Here is a 24,940-nt window from a genome sequence, read left to right as displayed (position 1 = left end):
GAAAGAAATAAAATCAGACTAGAGACAGTGAATAGCCAGAGCCACTACCACAAACTTAGCTGTTCATCTAAACTTTTAATTACTAATTCACAAATTATTAGTAAGTTTACTACTTACTGAGCAAAATTAATTTGTGCTAACCTTTAAAGCTATCAGTAAGTTTTAATAGCAAACATGAATGCTCTAAGTCCAAAACACACTTACAAATTTCAATCTTTCTTCATCCTACTCTGTGGCCACAACATAAATGAAAATATATTTCATTTAACTGTACCTATAAGTAACAGTGAAATTTGCTATCAGCAGATACAATACCCATATAACGACAATACAAAGGGACCAAGCCAAGAAAACAGATTTTTCAGAATGATGCTGATAAAACCCAAGCTTAGTATGTTTCAGAACAGTCAGTACATATTTTTTTCTTTAAAGCAAAAGGAATTCAAAGAAAGGTGTTAAGGTCTGGTTAAGAAATATAAGCTTCCAGCAAATTAGTTTAATTAGAGAGCCTACAGCAACTCAAACTGTATATAGCAAAAAAGTAATGAGATCAGATTTGAAAGACCCAGTAGTATAAATATGGCACTGTTTTCTTTAAAACCTAGTCTGACCTGATGAAAATCCTGACTGCATTGAAGTTGAAGGGAGTTTCGCCACCGACTTAAGTGGAGCCAGGATTTCATAAACTGTGACTTCGTTTACATCTGTTTACATCGTCTGCTATTTATGTCTTTCAGCATTTTGGAAACTGCGCTCCTGTGCAGAAGGAGAGTAGGCTGGAGAAAATACTTGGCTAGGATTCAGGAGACAAAGGTTCAGTTTCTGTCACAGCCTTACTGAGAAAACCTGAATAAGTCACTACCTCCTTCTCTTGTGTCCAGGTTCCTTCTCAGTAAAATTCAGGTGACGATATTAAACTCCTTTCTAAGGTCGCCTGAGATCAAAACATAAAAAGTGCTACAGCTAGGTACATTTTTTTTTAATTTTCATCACTAAAACCAGTTTACTAGATTCCAACAAGACACCAGTGTGATATCCCTGAAGGCACAAGATGAAAAACATAACTGGGAATTTTAGAACCTTCTTTTGCTAAACGAAAATGTGTAAGAAAGAAAAACTAGCTTTTAAGTTGGTAATAGCAGCAGCTATTTAAAACATTCTGTATGTAAACACATGAATACTTAGGAAACAGTTGAGGAATAAAAATGAAAGTCCATAATACAATTAACATGCCTATTAAGAAAAAGTCAGAATAGTGGAATCTCTACTTCTAGGTAATTCTCTGTTACAGTAGGTTGTACATTACCCTGGAAATGTCACTAATGCTGCATTTCATGAATTTTCAACAAGCTCTGCACGGACAGAACACTGAGCAAGATGACAGTCTTTCTTTAATTGCTAACAGCTTGAACTTACTCCGGTAGTTATAATTTTTTTGGTCCGCAGGCTGCAGAATGGCTGTAAACTATCTGGCCTTTCACTTTAGCTTCAATCTTGCAATGAAATCTGTGTGAAAGATTCCCTGTGGCTACAACTTCTAACCACTTCAGCAGAAGGTCACGCTTATGCTTTTAGGGACAATAAAAGGTTTTAGCAAATTTTAGATAAATTCTATTTCTTGCCTGTTCATTACTTGACTTTTTATAAGTTTTATCCAACATAAAATCTGTGATCCGTAAAGAAGGCAAGCAACAACAATCACAGTCAAACAGCTTTAAGTCAACCTAGTGAACTAGTCAACTCCAGTTCACAACTACAGGATGAAGCTTGGGGGCTGATCAGGAAAGTTACCTCAAACACCAGATTAAAACACCCGTAGGAGCTTTAAGATCACAAAACAGATTCGTGAAGCTAATGCAATTAATTCCAAACATGCAGAAATATTTAGCCTTTAGGAGGAGATAAAGATTCATATCTGGTCAAAGAGCATTTATCAAATGAGCTACCACGGAATTGTCACTTTGGAAATGTAACACTACTAGTAAAACTCACAAGTGCTGCTGCAGGAACACCAGCAGTTGTTTTACACAATATTGGCTAAGGATTACAGTGCGTCTGCAAGTCTGTTTTTTTAGGAGAGGTGAACAATTTGGAGGAAGAGTTGTTCCATGAGAACTGTATCAAGATCTCTGATGCTGAATCTGATCATTTCAGATGCAAAATGTACTTGTCCCCGATTTCCAGTCTTGCAATTTAACTTGCAATTATATGAAAATCAAGCAGAATTGTTTCACTCTTATATAATCTATCCTTTGCAAGAAAACTCTGCATCTCCCGTTAGTTTCCTGTGAGGCGATGGATGGCAGAGTAAGAGAGGAGAAACAGTCTGTAAAGTACAAGATGAACAGTACGGGGCCAAAATTTGTTTTCTATTACTTGAAACAGTCTCTCCAAAGCAGAATTGCGATATATTAAAAAATGAGTTTGGCAAACCCTGAACGGCTATTCAGTGCTCTTCCTATTTTATGAACAGAAAGAACACTTCAAATGCTAGACGCTGCAAGCCAAGAAGGCAGCAAGATGAGTTTGCAGAGCTGTGATCAGATGCAAGTAACATTTTGCACGAAAACTGAAGTATAACATCTTTGAGATAGATTTCATAATACTAGAAACTTAAAATGGTCTCTAAAATCACTCAGCCTGAATCTAATCTTACAAGAAAATACCTGAAATTTCTTAAAACTTCCGAAAGTGTCAACAGCCTGCTTAGCAAAATAACGAATACATGAAAAACCCAGAAAATGTCAAGTAGTTCAGCAAGACAAAGGTAAAAAGAAAAGCTTAATACTTAAGCTAAATATAACCACAAAGGGCTCGTATTTACCTACATATAAACCATAGTTAAAACTGCGTGAAGGAAAAGAACTCTGAACTGCAAAATGTCTTCTCTATTCTAAGATTATATTAGGATCAAATGACTGACAAGAGGAAAATTTTCTTGGCAGAGAGTCGGAAGCCAGAGGAGATTCATGTGCACCTATACATATATATATGAATATGTATATATACTTTTTTTAACTGTAAGAATGTTCCTACCCCTTTATGTCTAGTCTAATATTCCAAGCTGGGATAAATCAAACTGACTCAGAAAATGATAACGGAAGGAAATATAATATTACATAATAATTTTGGCATCCTTTAAAGTATCAGGTTTTACATATTTTTTTTCCAGTATTAAAAATGAGTTATTAAGAATGAAAGTTCTATAGGTAATAACAACTCAAGTGCTTTAAATAATATTTCATCTTTAGTAATAACCACATCTGAAAACTGTACATTTTAAGTTTGTAAATGTTATTTTACTGTAGTGTCATAATGAACTTAAAGTAGATGAGAAACTTTGTATTAGAAAAACTGTATTCTTGAAAGTGAAGAATTCACTGCAGGTTTTCTTAGGTTTTTAAAAGGAAGGAAACGATGCAGTCTAAATCAAGTTACTCCTGAGCATCTGCTCTTACTGGCGTACTTTATCTCTGCACGCTGATGGGTAACTGAATGTCAGCATTCACTGAATTCCACTTCTGATTTAACGTATCAATCACAGTCCTCTCGTTAGTGGAGACTTAGTTTTTCAGGACTGTTAAAACTTTGTTGTAGGATTCGTATTGTTTCCCTTATGGTTTTGGTATGGGGACACTTTTAGCAGGATAATTTTGGACACAAGCTTCAATTCAGAAAAGTAGATACAGGTTTACATGGGTGGATTAGGTACGTGCATATGTATTGAACTGGTGCCACACTTGCTAGTGCAGTTTTCTTAACTACATTAATTTATGTATCTCAAAAATAAATAATACTATTTCAAATTGGTCAATTTGCATTATGCACACGTACATAAAGAATTTATAATGCCGTACATGTTACTGTTATATTTTGCCCTTTCTTTTAAACCTTTTTCCCTATTTATGCCGGTATAATCTAATAAAGGATAACACGGTATTTCCTACAGCTCCCACATACTTTCTTAAGTGTTCAATTTCAGTTTTTATTCTGAAAGGCTTTCTGAAAAATATGTAATAATAATTCATAGCTATTTTGTATCCTAGAGACATGACCAGGAATTTACATTACAAACCACATTATCTGTCAGTGTTTTGCAGTAACTAAAACATAAGTATTTATAATCATATCATCTTGCTGTTCTTAATTGACAACATGAGGTTTATTATAGGAACCAGAAATAACAGTATTATTTCTCAGTTGATTTTATATAAAGAGTAAAAGGCTAAGTTATCACTGCTGTAGGTCAAATTTGTGTACCATGAAGTGAATGTACAAAGGCTGCTTCATGTTCTATTTTCAAACTAAAAGGTGATGCCTCACCAAGAAGCCAGACAAAAAGTATTGCGTTGCTTTCCGCTTTTTTTCTCCTATTTCGCCAGATTGTAAAATGTACATTATATCATGGAATCAACATGAAAGGAGGCTGTTCTCTCCAGGGGAAAGCTCTGAATACATACATGCCAAGTCCTGTGTAGTACTGTTTTTATAAGGAGAGGAAAGACAGAACACCATCTGAAAAACATTAATAAATCAAAGATAATTTAAAAGCATGAAAAGTTTTTGGTGCTTAAGCATAGCACACTTAGGAGGCCAGAGTCTTCTAGGTGATCTTGCGCAAACATGTATTGCAGTCATGGACAAACTGCACAAGGTCAGTGACAGAGGGGACAACAATCTAAGCGTGCTCAGTCAATGACAGGGAGCATTTCAAATGGCACTGAGAAAGAGAAATAAAGACATGGCGTTTCCGTAATTGAAAAACAGCCCATTATTACAAATTAACAACTAAGCAACCATGGTGTACGATGAGAGGTGACGCTGTTTTTGTAACTCCTCAACAAATGAAACCCACACTTTAGTCTTTACCGTGCAAACTGTGGCCTCATCACTGACTCGCATATTACTTCAGAGGAAAGTTCCAGTTTACTTAGGAATCATGATGCCAAGGCAAAGCTGAACTTCTCTCCTGCACCAAAGCTGTGCTGCTCTGGCTGCTGACTCTACCCCAACTTTAAATGGAGTCCAGCTGCCTCCATGCAGATTCCAAGGGTAATGAACAGCACCCAGCGCTTCACGGGAGACACATAAGTACTTCACAGTTATCAGAAGCCTAAAAATGAATGTTCTGTCTTCAAATACCTCTCTTCCTCCTGTTAATACAAAACCTGTTCTTTTTTAAATATTGGCAACAACCAGCAGGATGGATGTGTTGCATTTAGGTTGGTGTAAGGACTGTGTGTGATCTATCAAGTTTCTTTTGTTTCTGTGCCACTATTTTCCTTCTGCAGTGGGGACAAAGAAACATACTAGTGGCTCCAAATTTAATAAATAACACCCAGTAGAATCCAAGCTGTGAATTTCTGTACACATGTTTTTGCTTACTACTTCTTGCTACCAATCGTATTTTCAGCGCAGAAGAACATGTTTTTAAAACAGAAGCTTTGGCTTTATAATCCTGCTTGCTATACTCTGGTTTATGTCAGCCACATCTCCTTTTTCTGGATCAAGAAACTTTAGACTGCTGCCTCTTGATTTTTACATCTTATGTTGTTGCAGTTGGCTCACTGTGCCTGCCTTCAAGTCTTAGTCTTGTTTCATGTTTTCCATGAGACAGGCTGAGACATGATTTATGTGATCCAGAACAAGGGATGAATGGAAGAAAAAAGAAAGAGCGAAAAACAGAATATGAGTCTGAAATGGAAGAGCAGAAAATATCAAGCAAGTGGAGTACTTTAACATGAAGCCTTGCATTTTCATCTTCCTATAGAAAATGAAGGATCAAATTGTCTTTTGAACTGTGTCAACTGTGCTGAAGTTCTTTCCCAGTGATGTTAATAACATAATTTCTGTTAATTTCAATAGATTGGGATTTCATTTCACCTAAAAAGGAAACCCACAGTAGCTAATGATGTTTGATGTTCCCTGACTTGGTTTTCAGAGCTCAGATTCTCAGTATATTCTGAAGCTTGGGCTTGTTTTATGTGTCTTGGCATGTTATATATCAGAGCAGGCGCCATCCTTCGGATGAGCTAGAGACTGCAATCTCTCACGAGAACCATTCTGGTTCAAATGGGCCAAGGTCTTGCCTCTAATTCCACAGCTCCTCCTGGCTGGCGTGTGGTGCTCTTCCATCAGCCCTTAGACAGCTTTCGTTTGTGTGCCAGAAAAATAAACAAGTTTTCCTGTGTTTGGACAAGCATATTTAAGTCTTACTGTCTTGCAGAAAGTACATTGTTTGCTTTTTTTCTCCTAAATGACATAGTGGGAGGCACTGACTGGGTATTTTTGAGATGTGTGTTACAATGATTAAGATAATTAATTGAGGGCTCCTAGCCAGCTCAGAGCTAAAATTATACCATCCACACCAAAATACACCAGTAGCAGATCTACTTTAGTATGACATCAATGCACCTGGGAACCGGTAAAGTCTTTTTAATATAATTATTGACATTGAATGAGTATGCTTTAAGTGATGAAAACTCCTGAAATGCTTTTCAGCCTGTCTGTAGTATATTCACGAGAAGTGAAACATGAAGAACATGGGAAAAAATGCAAGAGACCATTGTAAGCAATGTGCTTAGAATAATTCCTGCCTAACACCAAACACCAAAATGTTCCTTCTAATTAAGACTTGCCAAAGACATTTTTTAAAGTGGCATCATATGGTAAACGTACTGCAGAATAAGCATTGTGGCATTAATTTCTGTAGCCAGGAAGTATGATGCAGCATGTTTCCTATGAAAATGAAATGTTAATATGCTTAAAAGTTTGCAAAACTCCTGTATAAAGTATTTACAAACAAGTTAAGCCCAAAGACAAGCAATACTTTTAATGAAAGCACTTTTAAACAGCTGAGCTTTCTGTTTCCAAAGTTTTAAGGGATCAAAAGTTTAAGTGGTTTGCATACCACCACAGCTAAAAACAATCACAAGAAAAAAAAAATTAGAAGAAAAGTAAAATTACAAAAGCCTAATCTAAAGATAGAAACCCTGATTATTTCTGTTGCTATTGCAGTTTGAGTGACCCAAATACTTGATTAAATCACAGCAGGTAAGTTACGCTACGTGATACAAAACAAAAGAATTCAAAGCACATTCTATGTAGTTAATGCAAAGAAAAGATAGAGTAATCAGCTAAATTAGAATATATTTATCTTCATGTATGTAATTGTAGAAAATGCCTTAGGCTGGCTTCAATTAGTCATGCTTTTCATAAAAGTCTGGAAATGACAAGATCCCTTGACAATTCTAAAATGATGAAGTTATGCCCAGTAGAAGAGCAATCTCAAAACAGATTTGATCTCAGGCTCCTTTCTGGAACAAGGCATGCATTTCAATGAACTATTCTTCTTCAGGGCTCTACTCACCTATTCTTACTATTGTGCTGCCTCTAAACAGCACCTCATTTTGAGAGTTGCTGAGCATCTCTGACTTCAGCTAAGAACTTCAGGAAAACAAACCTCTATGTCACTCAATCCTTCTGGGCCACAAACAGGAAGGTGCTGTATATCTCAAATGGATTTACATCCGCAGCATCAGTATATGGATGTGATATAGTTGAGGGTAAAATATGTGAGATACTGTTATTTTTCTTACATCTAATTTCACCCCATTATTTGGTATCGACTCATACATTCCTGGCAGGATGATTAAAGACAAGTCAGTACTCTGTAAGTATCGGAAACTGCAGTCTTCAACATACTCATTTTTTTTCTTCCAGCAATATTACTATTAGGTGAAAAGAATTAATTTTGATTTTCAAAGTTCATAAAGCCTTTATCTCCTGATGAGCAAGTTTTGAACAAAGTTCTGAAGTTCTCTAGAGGTTTAAAAGTTGTAAATATTACAGCTTGCGAATTATTATTTTTAAATAATTTTCCAATCCTGGTTAAATTAGTATTTAGCCTCCATATCAAATAGTATAACCATTACTAATGTGTTTAAATGAGGAAAACAAAAGGTTTTCCAGTTGCAGATATGACATTACTGATGACATAAATTATTTAACTTCAAAACAGGATTCCTCATCCTCAGGTGTCTCAATCATTATCAAATGAATTAGACTCTGGAAAGACATTGGCTTTACATTGTCATAAGAAATACTGCAGAGATGTCACAGCCCAACGATAATTCTAATTCTGAGTTTGTATGAATTCTGTTAAGATAAAGAGATGGAAAGAAAAAAGGACAAATGTGCACACTACAGAGAAATGAGTTAAAAAAAAAAAAAAGAACAAAGCATCCAGACACTTCTAAAGAAACATTTCTCTTTCAAAGATATACTCCAACAGGAAAAAACTTGCTTGTTGGTTTCAGTAATTATTATTCAAGTAAGGAGTGGCAGTCATCTTTTGTACGACTGTGGAGTATTAATGACAGACAGACAGAAACTGAGGGTTTTTTTTCAGAATCTGCAGTTAAATGCCACTCTTTTTACCCAATTCATTGTAATTTAATAATAATATGGGATCACAGAATAATTTGGGGAATCACAGAATAATTTTGCTTGGTAAAGTTCTCTGGAAATCATATACTCCAATCTCCCTCATGCTCAGGGCATTACACCACTTTGCTGAGGGCCTTGCGCAGTCACGTTTTGAAGACCTCCAAGGTGGAGGTTCCACAGCCTTTAGGCAGCCTGCAACCGCTCTTGTGGAGAAAAATTCATGCCTTGTGGCCAACTGGAATCTCTCCTGCTGCACCTTATGACTGTTGCTATTTGTCCTTTTCTGTCCATCTCTGAAAAAATCCTGTCCCCTTCTCTGCAATGCCTATTAAGGTAAGGGAAGACTGCAATTTGGTTCCTCCATAGCCTTCTCTTCCCTAGGTGGGACAAAGCCAGTTCCTTCAGTCTTTTCTCATATGTTGTATACACTACTCACCTGACCTTTTATTTTAGTGGCTCTTCTCTGGACTTTCTCCAATTTGGTGACCTCTTTCTCTCATTTTCCTCTCCTAGTATTGCAGGTGTGCCAGCCCACCTCCCTCGACCTGCTGGCTACACTCTTGCCATTCAGAAATAATGTAGGAAGAGAAGGAATGTTCTAGTTTGTTACAACGGGAAAAAATTTACCTGTTCTTCAATTATCCAATGTTGATACTGTAGACTTAACAGTGCAAGTAGCAAAGAAGTGCCTGAAGGGACTATGTTATAAATGTGCTTTCAGTGTCAAGGAATTAGAGCTACTAATTGGATTTTAACACAGCAGATATGATGCATTACCAGTAAAAGCCTAGCAAAGTCAAAAGGAAGGAAAAAAATACAATTTTTTCATTGCTTGTTTTTCTAAGGATTGGAAATTTCTCAGTTATACCTAATAACTTTATGCTATTTTAAACCTAAGCTTATCAGAAATTTAAGAAGAAATAGACTATTGGGAGCACCGCCGCATAGTCTATGCAAAGTCAAATTGCATGAAGTGTGACAATGTCAAAATAATTTCTTTTGATGGTTAGTTACAGCTATTTTCTTGGATTAGAAGTTACAGTGCAGATGGCAAAAACAATAAAACAAACTTTCCTTTTCGTTGTTTCTTGGTGTAAAGGCGTCATTGTATCAGATAAATCAAATGAAACCCCAATCCCAACTTGTTAAATGGATGGTAAGTGGCTGAACAAAATTACAGTACTTTTATGGATGCTTAGTTTTTATATATTTTCTTCTAAGGAAAGGTATAACTTTGAAAGGTGTTTCAAAAACAAAATCCCTCCTTTACAAATGCATGATGAAAATATTTTAATCAGAAATCTGATTTATAATACTTCTAAATTTAAGACAATAATTATTAAGTGGTGTCCTTCAGACCAGTTTCCAGTTGCAGTTTTCCTAGAATTTAAGAGACTGCAATCAAAAGAAACTCCAGATCCACATTTTAGCAGCCTCAAAAAAACAAAAAAGTGTATGTATCTTTTCATCTGCATACAGAAAACATGAGAAGGGATGGTACTGAGTAGTAACAATGAAAATAGTAAGTTGAGTATTTAGGATGCAAAATTTGGCTGCACAGTCCAGCTTTGACTGACAAAGCACCAGAGGCAGTAAACACTGGAGACTTTTTTGCCCGGCCGTCTGTCTTCAGCCCTCCTCCCCAAGTCCAAAAGAGAGATTTCTTAGACTATGGAGAAAGAGCAAGGGCAAGGGAAACAAATGGACAATGGAGTACAAAGGTGTTTCACCACTTTGCACTCTGAGCAATAACTAACCCTCGCGTCCATGCTGTCCCTGGGCTTCAGGAAAGTAGCTTAGAATTAGTAGAAGAATCATAACATGCCATTAGATAACAAGAAGTTTTTATCTGTCTCTAAGCAAATACCCAAACTTTTTGGATAACCTCAGAGACTGTTCAGAAGCATTGCTGAGAGACTGGTGACAACTGAATTTGATACCTGATACTTTGAACAGATACATCTGGGCAGAGAAGAGAAGATACCATGTCCTACTGCTTGCACGACAGAGGATTTCCACAGGGCTGACACTAGAAGAGTTTTCAAAAGGAATTTAAGCCATTGTCCACTTACCTTAAAAGTTAGAGCCCTTAAAAGTTAGATTTTCAGCAGCTGCTTATCTCTAGGAAAAGTCCCAATGAAGAAAGCTAAGCATGCCTTCTGATAGTCAAAGCATCTGACAAAACCTGACAGGCTCTATCAGTGGTGTCTACAGTTGACAAAAGGCCAGATCTTACAGAAAGAACTTAACTTTGAGAGACTGAAGAAGGAAGAACTAGAGGGGAAACTGGAGAGGAAACGGAAGGCTTTGAGATAGGATTTATTGATGGGTTTGGCCATCAGTCAGTGCTAGTTCTGACATCTGGCCTTTTTTCGCTTTCTATCCAAGAGTGATGACCATTACTGCTCTGAGCATGTAGACCAAGCAATGGGGAGATTTCAATATCAGAACTGCAGTTGTGAAGGCAATTTCTGGAGAGTGAACTCATTGGAATAGCCCAAGCCTGGGAAATAAGGATCTGGTGAGGCATCCAAAAGCTTTAGAAAACTGGAGCAGAAAAAAACTTCAAGAGAATAAAGATTTGTCAGCTTCTTACACATATTTCCAGGGCAGGAAAATTTCCAGGCTCAAATAGTTAACTTCACATGTGAATTGTCACTTAACAGTAAAAGAAGAAAGGAAGTTTGCAGTCGTAGTTTATTTAGGTTTATTGTCAAACCTAGGAGTTTGACAGTTGCTAGATATGATACCCATTTTCCAGGCTATTGATATTAGCGGTGCTAAAAATCCTTGATTTCTCTGGATGAAAAATACTGAAGTACAGCTTCTGCTGTCAATCAGCAATACTTTCAAAGGGGGTTAGGGTAAGTTATCAGAGAAGATGATTGAACTGATACTTCTTAGTGGAGAGGTTATGTCACAGAATGACTGACAACAGTCTGTCAGCCAATGGTCATTCAACCTTCCTGTGGATCATCCATTCTATGGGACAGCAGACACATTGAACCAACCCAGGAACCTCCCCAGGAACAAGCTATCCACCTATTCATTGATCTTCTTGCTACTGTTACTTAAATTGTTATTGGCTGGAAATGTAACTCTGTACGCAGTTCTTCCTTGCAAAATTCACTGGTTTTTTTCATTGAATTATTTCTTAGATCTTCTAGACAAAGAGCAAATGACAAGTATTTTGGTATTAAGAAGAGGAAATACAGAAGACAAGCTAGTCATGCCAAAGGTCCATCTAGTGCAGTGTTCCGTTTCAAGCAATGGTCCTAAATAAATACCTAGAATGAGTAATAACAAGGGAAGCAGGTAAGATATTATGCCCAGTTCACTTTCAGCCTACAATTGTTTTAAGATCAGTGGACTTCCTAAGTCAGATTTAATTTCACTAGTTTAAACACCACCATGTTTTTTTTTTCTTCACCTAAATAAAAAGTAATATAGGCAGGGATCTGTACAAATGATGCAGAGGTCTCTAGAAGTCTAAGTTCTTTCAACGTTTATTGATTCAGAATTGCAGAATTGGTGCCAAAATGTTGGCTTGTTGAAACAGTCTCAGAGAAAAACTTCCTATGTAACTGTAAACTGTAATCTGTGACGTGTCCTTAAAAATGGAGTTTGTCACAAATGGTTTCTGGATAGATAGACAGATCATAGATGCCTCACATGTGAAACACCAGATGATCCAAATTTGGCAATGACTGCATGCCTGATGTCATTGTTACAAGATGCTTTTGTAGTTGTTCTCTGTCAACAAAGCCCTAAACAAATTTTCTCAAAATTAATTTTGACATTGCAGTAGGATGTTTGTACTTTATGCATCTGTACACTTATGCGTATATGGCTAGACCATGTATAACCATGTATACATACACCTGTCTAGAAGATACCAGTTTTCCAGAAAAGTATTAATTTCTTTAGATTCCTTGTAAAGCTAATTATCCAAATTACCTCTTGTGGCTCATTACAGAACAGATTGGATTCTCGTTCCCTAAGTTTCTTTACATCTTTTCTCTTAATATTTTCACCTTATAGCCTACTGCTTTTAACAAATTCCAATGTTTATTGAGATAACTTATTAACTCGCATCAAGCAGCAAAGCCATTGCCTGGATCGCCATAAAAAGTGTCTAGCATCTCCCAAACCGATTACGTGAGTAAAGCAAATCAGTTTTCAACATGTTAGCAAACTTAGGACATTCTTCTTTATCATCTATGACTTTCTCTATAAAAAGTCTGTTTTCTGACAGGTCCACTCTGCCCTACAGGTCACTTATATGTAAATCTTCAACAGGAAAATTAAACAAGTCCATACAAATAATTCATTTGGTGAAGAGCTCGGGATCACTTCAACATAATGTGAAAAGATGAGAAGAGGGACAGAGTAACCTATAAACGTATCTTGGATTTTAGTGGCAGAAATTCTGAAAGAAATATGAAGTTGTACACAGTAGCTTTAAAACAACCTTACCAATATACTGCCAGTGTTCTGCATCAAGGATAAAAGGTCTATGTTCTAGATCAGCTTTGGGTCAAGCAATTAAAGAATTTATTTCCATTTAAAGTTTTAGACAAGATTTTTGTGTATGACTGTGCAATCCATAACCTTTAGATGTCACATGCTGTCCACTTTGAATAAGGACGAGTTCTAACTTTGCTACCTGGCCTTGGCACTGAGTGGTTAAATTTTTCTCAAGCTATTATCTGTGCTCCTAAAAAATAAATTTCCCATCCTAAAGGACAGAGGGCCACTGCCCTAAAGTAGGAGCTAATATATTTTAAGCTGCCTCAAAAGCATAAAACACCTTCCATGCAAATTCAGTCAAGAGGCAACAATTTCCCAGGGTCTTTGATAGCAAACAAAAAAATCCTTTCCGCAGAATTTTATGTGAGATGTTCTGCTAAAAATATGTATGCAGTGACTTGCAGTAATACAATAACACCACAACCTTGAAAACTTATTTTAAAAGTTTTACATTTCAGCATGCTAACAATAATTTAATATATCAGATCTCTTGACTGGATAGTTTGGATAGCAATAGCAATATTGCAAAGCCACCTCTGTGGCTCAAGACCAAATTTAGCTACTTTACCCTTTTAAAATGTCATTTCAAACATGCTCATGAATCATATCACTATTTCCTAATTGCTTATGTATATTATAATCTAATTAATTTCCCCTAGTACTAATTTAACCTTTTTTTTTTTTTTGAGCAGCAGCAGTGCAGTTCTGCTGCTTGAACTTGGAAAATTCTTTGTTTTCTTAAGAGGAAACCCAAGAAATTTAAAGGGAAATTTTCCTCTTCTTTCAGGTTGGCAACTGTTCTCTCATTTTCCATTTAGCCTAAATTAATAGAATTTGGTAGAAAACCAAGTTCAATTTTTACAGCCTATTTCAGACAGCATCATGACATTTAAAAAATGTTTTTGTTTGACCAAATTATGTTAGTCACAACTACTTCATTAGTTAGCAATTGCAAAGCTTGATTTCAAAAGGGCCAACATTTAAAAATTATCAACACTCATGTACCTGCTTCATTGTTACTCAGTGAGCAGTTCTTAGTGACTGTCTAGTTCCTACTCACATGAGTAGTTCTCCATGACTGCTGAGTAAATACCAGTTACTCACATGAGAACATGTAGGGCTGCATACAAATGTTTGGAGGTTGAGATTGCAGCTGTCCCATGGAAAATTGTTTCCCGGTGTATAAGGGCATATCCATCAAGAAAGTTAAGCTGAAATAAATTCCCAGTGTGAATTTAAAGTGCATTAGTGAAAGAATATTAAACTCTAATGCACATGGATGCGTGTTATTAAGAAAATGCATCTTGGTATCTTCACTTGATCTTCTTCCACTTTTCTTAGATTTAGACTACATAATGTATATCTACCAGTACTGGAAACTGTGTGTTTTGGTAAACATCTGGAAAATGTGTTGATAATGCAGTATTTTAATAAATGGAATACTTTAAATCTTATCAGATGGAAAATCTTTAGTTTAAAAGCAGTATGTTGCACGTGCGTCAGGGTCTTACTATGTCAGTGCAAGGACTCCTGAGTGACTAATTACCAGGGCTTCTCTTTCAGCAAGAGAAACAGTCCCATTTCAAGCAAGATTTTCTACAGTCCAGTTGAACTATACTCGACCCATATTAGGATTTTTTTAAAAACTTTGGTATCATTGAAACGCGGTAAACACATAAGTACTAAGAGCCTTTTAGTCCTAAGCATTTACAGAGTAGAGCCACATTTAAAACTAATTATATATTCGTTTTAATGCTGCTACCAGACTGCCTTTCTATTCCTGTTCTCTTTTGCCTTTTTATATTCCCACTTCATTTTTTCTATAGTATTAAAAAGGGATTACGTAATATGATGTTCTGGTGAATGCGGGACCTTTTCTACTCCCTAATAAATATTCAAAAATACTTTGCATACATCCTGTGAACAAGGCTTGTGAAATCATAATGGGATGACTTATGAACACTCATCTTTCCTATACCGAAGTATAACCTAGTCAACGGGATGGTATAGCAAATCGTCCTGACACGTTTATATTAATGCATATTTAAATGAGAATGAGAAAGAAATAGTCAAATTTATGTTAAAGACTTCTAAAGGCTTAACAGCATCTTACTAAGTATATATGTCAGCTTAATCTAATCCTCCTACTTCTAACACGTTCTGTGGTCTCAGCACGGTGCCCATAATGCTCTCGTATGTTATGAGGGATTGCCTCGGAGAAGTTCACCATCAGTACTACACTTTGTTCAATAAAACTTTACATCTGGTCTTAGGATGACAGAAAGCTATCTGTCTCAAATTTGCATTACAAACCTTTAGCTTCTTTTGACATCAGTAACACCGGCTATAATAATTTCCAATAACTTGTTACAATATGCAGAGTATACATATTCCTGGGTCTCATCTTACTCTGTCAGGTACAAACAAATTCCTCTAATTTATTTGGACAGTTTTAAATAAATGACAATTTCTTTGCATCAAAAAAGCACTCATCTAATCAGAGGCTCATTTGAGAAGATCTGTGGCAGTACTTCTTCCTTTCACTCCAATGATTTTAAGTTCTAATCAGAAAAAAGTACCTTTATTCTTTTCCATGCTTTTCCTAGAGGAGAAAATACATCGCAATTCAAGATCTTACAAGAATTTTTGAAGACTATTTGCTAATCTTATATTATGATGGAAGTCCACCTGAAATCCACTAAGACTGGAACAGTTATCTCTTCAACTATCTCTCTTGATTTCCGAGACATGATAATTTCTGTCTTTTCCATTATAGATACATCTGTCCAATGAGTTTCACATTAAAAATATTTGAATTGCAGTGCCTAGCGTCCCCTGCTATGTTATTATCTTTCCTCAGCAGATGATCCATCTGATGGTAGTTGAGGACTCCAAAAGGACAGACCTACGTGTGGGATTAACTGTGTCTAACACATGTCGGAGATCAAACATGTCACTAACGGTTCATCATACAGATGGTTAGCAACCAGCACTACCTGAGCTGAATTAATAAATGTCAACTGAAAAACTGCTCTCTCAATATCATTTGTGTTCTGTCAGCCACATCAAGCAAACAATATTTTTTAAAAAGTCTTTAAAAAGTATTAGGCCTGCAGATTTTCAAGTCAAGATCAGTACATTCCTGCCTTATCCTGTGTCCCAGTAAAACGCTATTCTGTGTTTGAAAGACAGTTTACCAACTATCTGATCAGTAGCATAAGTAAATTCTGATACCCACCTAGACATACTCTGCAACACAAGTTAACCTTTGGAGGTAGCAGAAATCACCACAGAGACATCCAAATACTCAAAATATCTTAGGACAAGTCTACAGGGACAGGTTGAGCAAGTTTGGGCCATGTTTAGAGCTGACAAGACACAAAGCAGTGCTATTTTGGAAGCCAGTACTGCTCCCTCTTGTGACTTGCCACATTAAGGTTCACGCATCCTATAAGCAGAACAAGCTTATCTGAACTTGCCAAAATTTATGATAGGTATGTTTCGAATTTTATTCAGGTAATGAGTTTAACTTCTGTATAATGGCAAACATGCCCTTTTTTCTCCCTTGGTCCTGAATCCAGATTTAGGAAGAAGCCTGACAAGTTAATGGGTTGTTGTAGACGAAACATGAGGACCACCTTAAGGCTCAAGAGGAAAACAGGAATACACTATGAGAAAGTGGAACGAGCTGTGGTCATCAGAATTTAACAATCTCTAACACCTTGGGCTAGTGTTATATATATATGTGCGTATATATATATATGTACACACCATGAGATTGAAAAGAAAGACCTGATAGTAGTTCCGGTACATTACATCTGTGAAGCACGCTGAAGGACACACACATTTGCAGTAGTTCTGCCAGTCAAAACTAAAGACTGACAATAAAAACAGAAGATAAAACATAGACTACACCATGTTGCTTATGGACACTTTCTAGGGGATACTGAAATGAATGAGAGCATCTTGGAGACCATATACAGTGCTTTTAAACTGAGAGTTAATATATATGTGCGAGTACACTTCAAATTGTGAGAAGTATAATTATAATAAAAGTACAAAAGACAGGCAAGGACAGAGTCCAATAATATGCTGCATCCTTTGGAAAGCTGAGGAGGCTTCACTGGAGACTACATGCCTTTCAGGACTCCAAGGACATGTATTAGCAGAACACTTAAATATGGCCTTGTGTTTTAACAATATATTAAAAATTAGTCTTCTGTTTTTGAATCAGAAACAGTTTACATATATATAATAGTCTTGTATCAGATCGAAACTATCGGTAAGACACACTTCAGCTACAACTATTTTAATTTGAGACATTATTTTCAAATATATAGGATATTTCTTCTTCCCGTTACATGAACTTTCTGGAAACTTTTCCTAAGTAGAAAAAAGTTATTTTAAAATTCTTCATCAATGAATTAGTGCTACTTGTAAATTTAATGTATTCTATATATTCTACAGATTTGCAAGAATGTATTTCTTACCAGTGGGGATAATGACAAAATTGCTATAATGACAGGAATTATTATGACAGTGCAGAGATCTGAACACAACTAGAAGGAATATATGACAATCACAACAAATCTTCCTATGCCTGTGCCATTGGTATTATAACATGAATGGAACTGAATCAATTTTTTATGCTCGCAATTAATTCATTATATTGATCAATATATTTAATAAAGCAAATAAAATTTATTTTAAAGTAATTATTCTATGGCCTGAGAAATATCAGAAAGAGAGCAGGCAAAATGGTAATGTTAATCCCATGCCAGGAACATGTTTTATCAGGTTTCCTTTTCGTTCTTAAACAAGACGTAGTAAAAACAACAACATTCTGTCAGACTATATGTTCATTCCTTGTTTCTTGGATTAAATATGCTTATTCTATGCCACATTTTTATAGCTTTCAATTCCTGTATTTTAAATCTATTAAACAATGTCAAGTTGAATTTTCTTCAAAAACTGCTGCAGGTTAAGAAAAAAAAAATAGGACAGTAGAATATTTGAGGGCTAACATTTATGTCAGCTAATTAATATGGATCAGTTGTGGTCTGCAAGGATTTTTAAAGTGCATGCATGTTTGAGATAAATATAGACTAAGGATCTGATTTTGTTCCTTCTCAAATTGATAACAAAGCTCTTACTGATTTCAATAAAAGTATGGTCTACCAGTTTTGTAGGACTGACAGATAAAATAAGCTTTTGTGCTCTTGCATAATGTTACTTGTCCCAAATTGAGCACAGCACAAAATATAGATGTACAATATAAGAAATAAAATTATAGTTGCAACATTATATTTATTGCTCTGTATTCTCTTTTCTTGGTAAGGGAATGAGATTTTTAAAAAATAAACATTGGGAAAAACCACTGAATTTGTTTGGTTAACAAGTTCTATTTAAGTAAGTTGGTAAGAAACCAACCCATGTTCAAAACCAGACACCCTCTAATCTAGAGGATACAACACCATTTCCTTGTTTTAAAACATTAATATTTCATTATTTATTCTCAAAAAAGTACCTGTTAGCACACAGAATTTGGTTATTTGAACATAGTTCAAGATCATGACAAAAACAGACTACCAAACGTACTTTTATGCAAAAGATTCATTCTCCCTATGTTCGACCCTGAGGTGGCTGGACTTCTCAGCAATTTCTCTTTCATGGAATCACTAACTCAGACTGGAGTGAGATCACCTAATCCAACCTCCGACTCTAAGTCAGGTCAGCTGTGAGATCAGAACAAGTAATCCAGGGCTTTATCCTGTTTAGACTTCAAAACATCCAAGAATAGAACCTTTCCATATGAGAAGTATGCCTGGTAACCGGTAAAACAACAAATGTATCTTAATCATGGAACCATAAAATCATTTGGGTTGGAAAATACCTTTAAGATCACCAAGTCCGATCATTAACCTAGCACTGCCAAAACTACCACTAAACCATATCCCTAAGCACCACATCTCCATGTCTTTTAAATACCTCCACGGATGGTGACTCAACCACTTCCCTGGGAAGCCTATTCCAATACTCTCAGTGAAGAATTTTTTCCTAACATCCCATCTAAACGTACCCTGGGGCAACTTGAGGCCATTTCCTCTTGTCCTATCACTTGTTACTTGGGAGAAGAGACTGCCCCCCACCTTGCTACAACCTCCTTTCAGGTAGTTGTAGAGAGCGATAAGGTCTCACTTCCATCTCCTTTTCTCCAGGGTAAACAACTCCAGTTCCCTCAGCCACTTCTCATAAGACTTGTTCTCCACACCCCTCACCAGCCTCGTTGCCCTTCCCTGGACACACCTCAGTGTCATTCTTGTAGCGAAGGGCACAAAACTGAACGCAGTACTCGAGGTGGGGCCTCATCAGTGCCCAGTACAGGGGGACAACCACTTCCCTAGTCCTGCTGACCACACTATACAAGTCAGGATGCTATTGACCTCCTTGACCACCCACCCTTGAAAGGGACTTTTAAAATGTCTTCTTCCAATGAAACCTTTTGTAGAATTAAACAAAAAATAGCTTATGCTTAACGCCTGGTTTCTGTCATCATAAGTCTTACCTGTTTGTAGTGCTTCAGCATCAAAGACACCCTCCTTGAAGAAAGCTCTAAAAGACAAAGGACTTGCACTGCAGTCTTCTGAAAGTTTCTCAACAGCTTGTCTAAACATAGCAACTAAGTCATGAAGAGGTCCATCTAAATCAAGGTGAGAAGTGGATGGTGAAATCAAGCTCAGACGTACAGAGATTGATGCACAAGATGCAGAACTAGACTCCACAAATTCACACTCAATTTGGAAGCCCTCTGACAACACCTTCATTGCAAAATGTTTTCTTTGGAGTGGGTCATCAACTACTGCAATAACATGCCATTCAATTGCAGCATCTCTGGGTAGGTGAGGTATTACAACCACAGCAAGCAACCCACAAACTGCAGTTGCATCACGATTCGTCTCTGAATCTTCAACCTAAAAGATAAACAAAATATTGTGCATATTACAGACCTGGTAGAAATTAATGTCGCTTATATTCAGCTGATATATTGAAAAAAGTATGTGAAGTACAGTTATTTCTTGAAGACTGTTTTTCCCCTAAACTTTCCTTATTGAAAAGTCATCTTGAGCAATTACAAATTTGTCTGACAGTTAATATCTGCTCATTTTTGCGATCTCAAACTACTACTATGCCTGTACCATTTAAAAAAATGCTGATCATAATGTATTTTGCACTCACTTTGCAATCAAAAAGTATTTTTGCATACAGTAACTTTTGTCCGTACCAATGGTCTTTGAAGAATACAAATCACAGGAACTACTGAAACTACAGAAATGAGTTAGTAAAGCACGTAAGATTTATTTTTAATGTTGGAGTATTACAGACACAGTTCAGATACAGCAAAGATACAGTTCAGACAGTTTTGAACAGCAGAATGATCCTGAAGAAACCCTTTTAGAAGCTAAAATGTGCTTTCTTAATAGCAGAATTCATTAAGAAAGTATACTTAAATTGTTTTTACATCTAATTAGCTAACTTGGTAAACTAACTCTGAGTAACTAAGTTCCTTTTCTTCTGATGGTATAGAATCATAGAATCATAGAACTGTTGAGGTTGGAAGGGACCTTTAAGATCATCGAGTCCAACCTTTAGCCTACCCTGACAAGAGCCACTTCTAAACCATGTCCCTACGTGCCCCATCTACCCTTTTTTTAAACACCTCCAGAGATGGTGAATCCACCACCTCCCTGGGCAGCCTATTCCAATGTTTAATAACCCTTTCAGTGAAAAAATGTCTCCTAATATCTAATCTAAACCTCCCCTGACGTAACTTGAACCCGTTTCCCCTCGTCCTATCACTTGTCACCAGGGAGAAGAGGTCAGCCCCCATCTCTCTACAACCTCCTTTCAGGTAGTTGTAGAGGGTGATAAGGTCTCCCCTCAGCCTCCTCTTCTCCAGGCTAAACAACCCCAGCTCCCTCAGTCGTTCTTCATAAGGTTTGTATTAAAGTGGGACAGGCTTTCTGCTTACTTCTTTTAGCATAAATTGCGCTGTAGCATGTTAACAGGTATAGAAAGTGAATATAATGTTGCAAAATACCGAAACGCTCTTGTGTTTCTTGTGTGGAAGAAATTGTGAATTTGCAGCCATTACAACCCAAATAATTGTACCTATGTGCATTAAATAGCATTACCTTTGAATCTTAACAAACCTAAGATAAGTCCATAAAAGAATTATCTTGCCCCTGTATTGTTGCTGTGTATTCAGCCCTTTTTCATCTGAACACAAACAAAAACAACCTTAGAGACTTAAACTGGGAACAATACATTGCAAGGGTTGACTCCATCCAGCAGCTAAGCACCACACAGCTGCTTGCATACTCCTTCCCTCCCCAACGGCACTGGTGAGAAAACTTGTGGATGAAGATAAAGATGGTTTAGTAAGTGAAGAAAAAAGGAAGAAGAAAGGATAAAACCAAAACAAGCGATGCAAAGGCTATTAGTCACCACCTCCCCACCAGCAGACTGATACCCAGCGAGGCTGTGAGCAACGGCTACCCTCCCAAAGACCCCTCCCCTTAGTTTTTATGGCTGAATATGGTGTTATATGGTATGGAATATCCCTTTGGTCAGTTGAGGTCAGCCGTCCCAGCTGTGTCCCCCCACAACTTCTTGTGCACCCTCAGCCTATTCGCTGGCAGGGCGGTGTGAGAAACAGGGAAGGCCTGGACGCTGTGTACGCGTTCTCAGCGATAGCTGAAAGCCCTGGTGTGTTATCAACACTGTTTTGGTCACAAACCCAAACCACAGCACCATACAGGTTGCTATGAAGAAAGTTAACTCCATCCTAGCAAAAACTAGTACGCACATTTAGGCTGCTACCTTATACATAAATGCATATATTTATACTCCTATTATGTATACAACAACGTCTTTTAATGGAAAGCAACCCCATTTTATGATACACATACTCTCAAAAAGTACAATCTTACATTAACTTATCAGATCTCTGAACACACTTTTTTTTTGAACAACTGTTCAAATAGTCGAACAGTTGAAATGCTTATTCTGGCCAGCATATTAGTATTTTTCCTTACATATATATATATATGAGATTATTTTTCTTACTTTTTCCTCCATTTTTCTGGACAGACAATATATTAAGCATTTTTAATATTAGTGACTTATGCCATCTTCTTTTTGTACACAGATAATGACTTTTTTATATACCAATTTGCTTACACTGCAGTATATACTAGTAATATTGTCCATTGCTTGACCTCTGAAAGGAAAAATAATAACAAGGGAAGCCTGCCATTTTGCCTGCAGTCGATAAGGCCATGTAACTCACAGTACCTTCAATTCACAGGCTCAATTTTCATCCTCTCGCTCTCAACTTTGAGTGGAAGAAATAATGACAGGTTACAGGCACTTTATTTCAAAATTCACTCACAAAGTTATTGACAAGCATTTTGCACAGAATATCTTTGATGCCTGACCCTCGTGAGCTGTTTACATGAAAAATGCACTTACTTCTATATTAACGATAGGGAGTCTAATTCTATACCAAACATGTAGCAATTGCTTTAACATTTCTGTTTTTGATACAGGAACAAAAATAGGGATAATTTGTCTCAAATTGCAGTCACTTCAGTCATAATAAAATCTCACTGACTACTGTTTGCTTTCAGTACTTTCATTAGGCTAGCCAGGGCTGTTATTAAGGTACCAACACATAAATGTTATATTAGCACTTAACAGGAGGAGCACAGTATTCTCCTCTAGGAGATGAATTCTAACCTTGTCAATATAATTCTGCTCTGAGTGCTGTAAAACAGTTTGAAAAGATGAAATACTGGAGCTTTCCAGTGAGGGAAAAAAAAAAGAGTCATGCTCATTCAGGCTTAAAGGCCACTTTGCTGGCCCAAGGTGCTGAGGTACTGTTTAGAAAAAAAGTCTAAAGAAGCTCTCTCAGGTCACATCAAGCACTAAGACAAACTTTTCTACTTCCCTGTGCTTGTCTTAGGTTGTTAAATCAATTACTCACTATTTCTGCTTGCCTTCAGCTGCCATTTAGAATATGAAGAACTACATGAAAATTAAGGCCAGGAGAAAGTACATTTCCAAATTTAACAAACGAGAATCATTCTGAGTGAAAGACTGTTCACGGTGTACCTGTACAGTACCATAGCACTCATAACCTTTACCTTTAGAGTTTGCACAAAGCTCAAGTGATGGAGCTACTGGGGACTAATAATCTTTCATCAGCTGCTACGGAATCTTATAGAAATACTTCTAACAATGACCTCTCCTGACTTATTTTCAAGAAATCGCTGACATTTGTGCTGTACATGGATACTGCGTTTATGAGTTACCTTTCAGAAATTTACAACTGTCTTAATCAGCTGAATATCTTTATGATAGCCTGTCTAGTAAATGAGCACGAATACGTAAGGTCCACTAAGAAATTCTATTCATATGATGCTGGAACAATGTAAGTAATTATTAAGAGTGAAATTGAAGAGGAATTATTTTATGACTAAGTTGCTCTCTACAATTGATTCTTCTCTCTCATTAATGAAATACAACAATTTTGGCAGACAACTGTGGTACTACTAAGAAAAATATGTTTTTAGGGTTTTTGCCCAAAGATACTGTTGTAGACTGTTCTAGAAAGGAGCAAAGGTTTTGGCTACTCCTTCTATGTCTTCACAGTCTTGGGAAGAAAAAAAAAAAGGTAGAAGAGCAAGCAGTTTGGCTTGTAATTCTTGAAAAAAAAAAAGTGACAAATTATTTTTGGAAGCCTTTGTAATATTTTAATTACTGAGAGATGAGAAACACCGTAGGGCCAAACACTGTTGAAAGCAGTGGTTCCGTAAAGTATGTTTGACCTAAATTTTACAAATCTTTGCAAATTTCATTAGGCTGTAGGTGTGGCCGTCATCTAAAGGTATTTGCCTTTAAACACTTATTTCCTAGCTATCAGTATTCAAATTATTTTGTCAGTTCATGAGAGAGGGTCTGCCTGTCGAAGATCCCCATTTCCACTTGTTAGCTTTTCCACAGGATTTAGTCCTTTCTAAGAAAAAAAATTGTGAGGTAACTTAGCACCAGGAAAAGTTCAGATGACACAGGGGAAAATGTGCAGACTGTAAAGGTTCACTGTCTGACTGCTGAGATAATATGGAGATGGATACTAATTCCGTGCTACATTTTTACATGATCTGATTCAAAGAGGGCTCGAAAAGGAAGCCAGGTAACATCCTTTCGCTGTGCAGGAGACAGCCTCTGAAAATAAATGACTCTGTAGAAATGTCTTCTTTCAGGAATGGATGCAAACTGGATCATCTCAGAGGCCACACTATGACAGGATTCTGATTCTGTCATACTACGAAATGATAGATCCCAAAACTTTGGACAAAGATTTGATATGACAAGTGATTTATTTCTTACTGAATCTCATGTCAGACTGTCCTGAAAACATGATTCATAATATTCTCCCTGTGCCAACAGGATCATCTGCTACTCAATTTATCAAAGGTAGGAAAGCTGGAGTCCCATAAAGTTTGGAAAAGGAAGCCAAAAAGTAGATTTTTTGAAATATATGCACTGTATCTATATAACTCCTTATCCAGAGGACTAGGAACACTCTCATTTTTTAACACTTTGCTTTGAAAAAACACACAACAAAGGACTTTTCCCACCGTGAAGAAAATATTGATATTATTCTGGTGATACAATACACATTTTAATAACACAGGGGAAAAACAGAAGGTACGGAGGAGATTTTAGGAGGACTGAGAACGTGACTCTGTCACTCACCTGACATTTTATAATATCAAAGTAGGGTGGTGCCGCATTACTGTAAACACTGAGAAGAGTGCCATGCTAAGCTAAGTAACATCCTGGAAAGTCTTCATGGACTGGTTAATAAAGCATCACAGCAGTTGACAGCAGCCAAGAA

The 24,940-nt window shown here is 36.7% G+C and overlaps 1 protein-coding gene across 2 annotated transcripts in view; it reads right to left on the bottom strand.

Moving 5' to 3' along the window:
• The window catches only part of DPH6 (diphthamine biosynthesis 6), a 212,483-nt gene that overhangs the window by 21,277 nt on the left and 166,266 nt on the right, over positions 1–24,940 (bottom strand). For both annotated transcript variants that reach the window (XM_074585033.1, XM_074585031.1), the window contains exon 14: positions 19,544–19,949. In XM_074585033.1, the coding sequence (XP_074441134.1) occupies positions 19,544–19,949 (406 nt within the window). The remainder of the gene's footprint in view (positions 1–19,543; positions 19,950–24,940) is intronic.

The sequence above is a fragment of the Larus michahellis genome, chromosome 4 (genome assembly GCF_964199755.1).
Source record: "Larus michahellis chromosome 4, bLarMic1.1, whole genome shotgun sequence".
NCBI classification, from domain to species: domain Eukaryota; kingdom Metazoa; phylum Chordata; class Aves; order Charadriiformes; family Laridae; genus Larus; species Larus michahellis.
The sequence above is the reverse complement of the archived record's forward strand: the minus strand, read 5'-3'. Positions and strand labels throughout refer to the sequence as shown.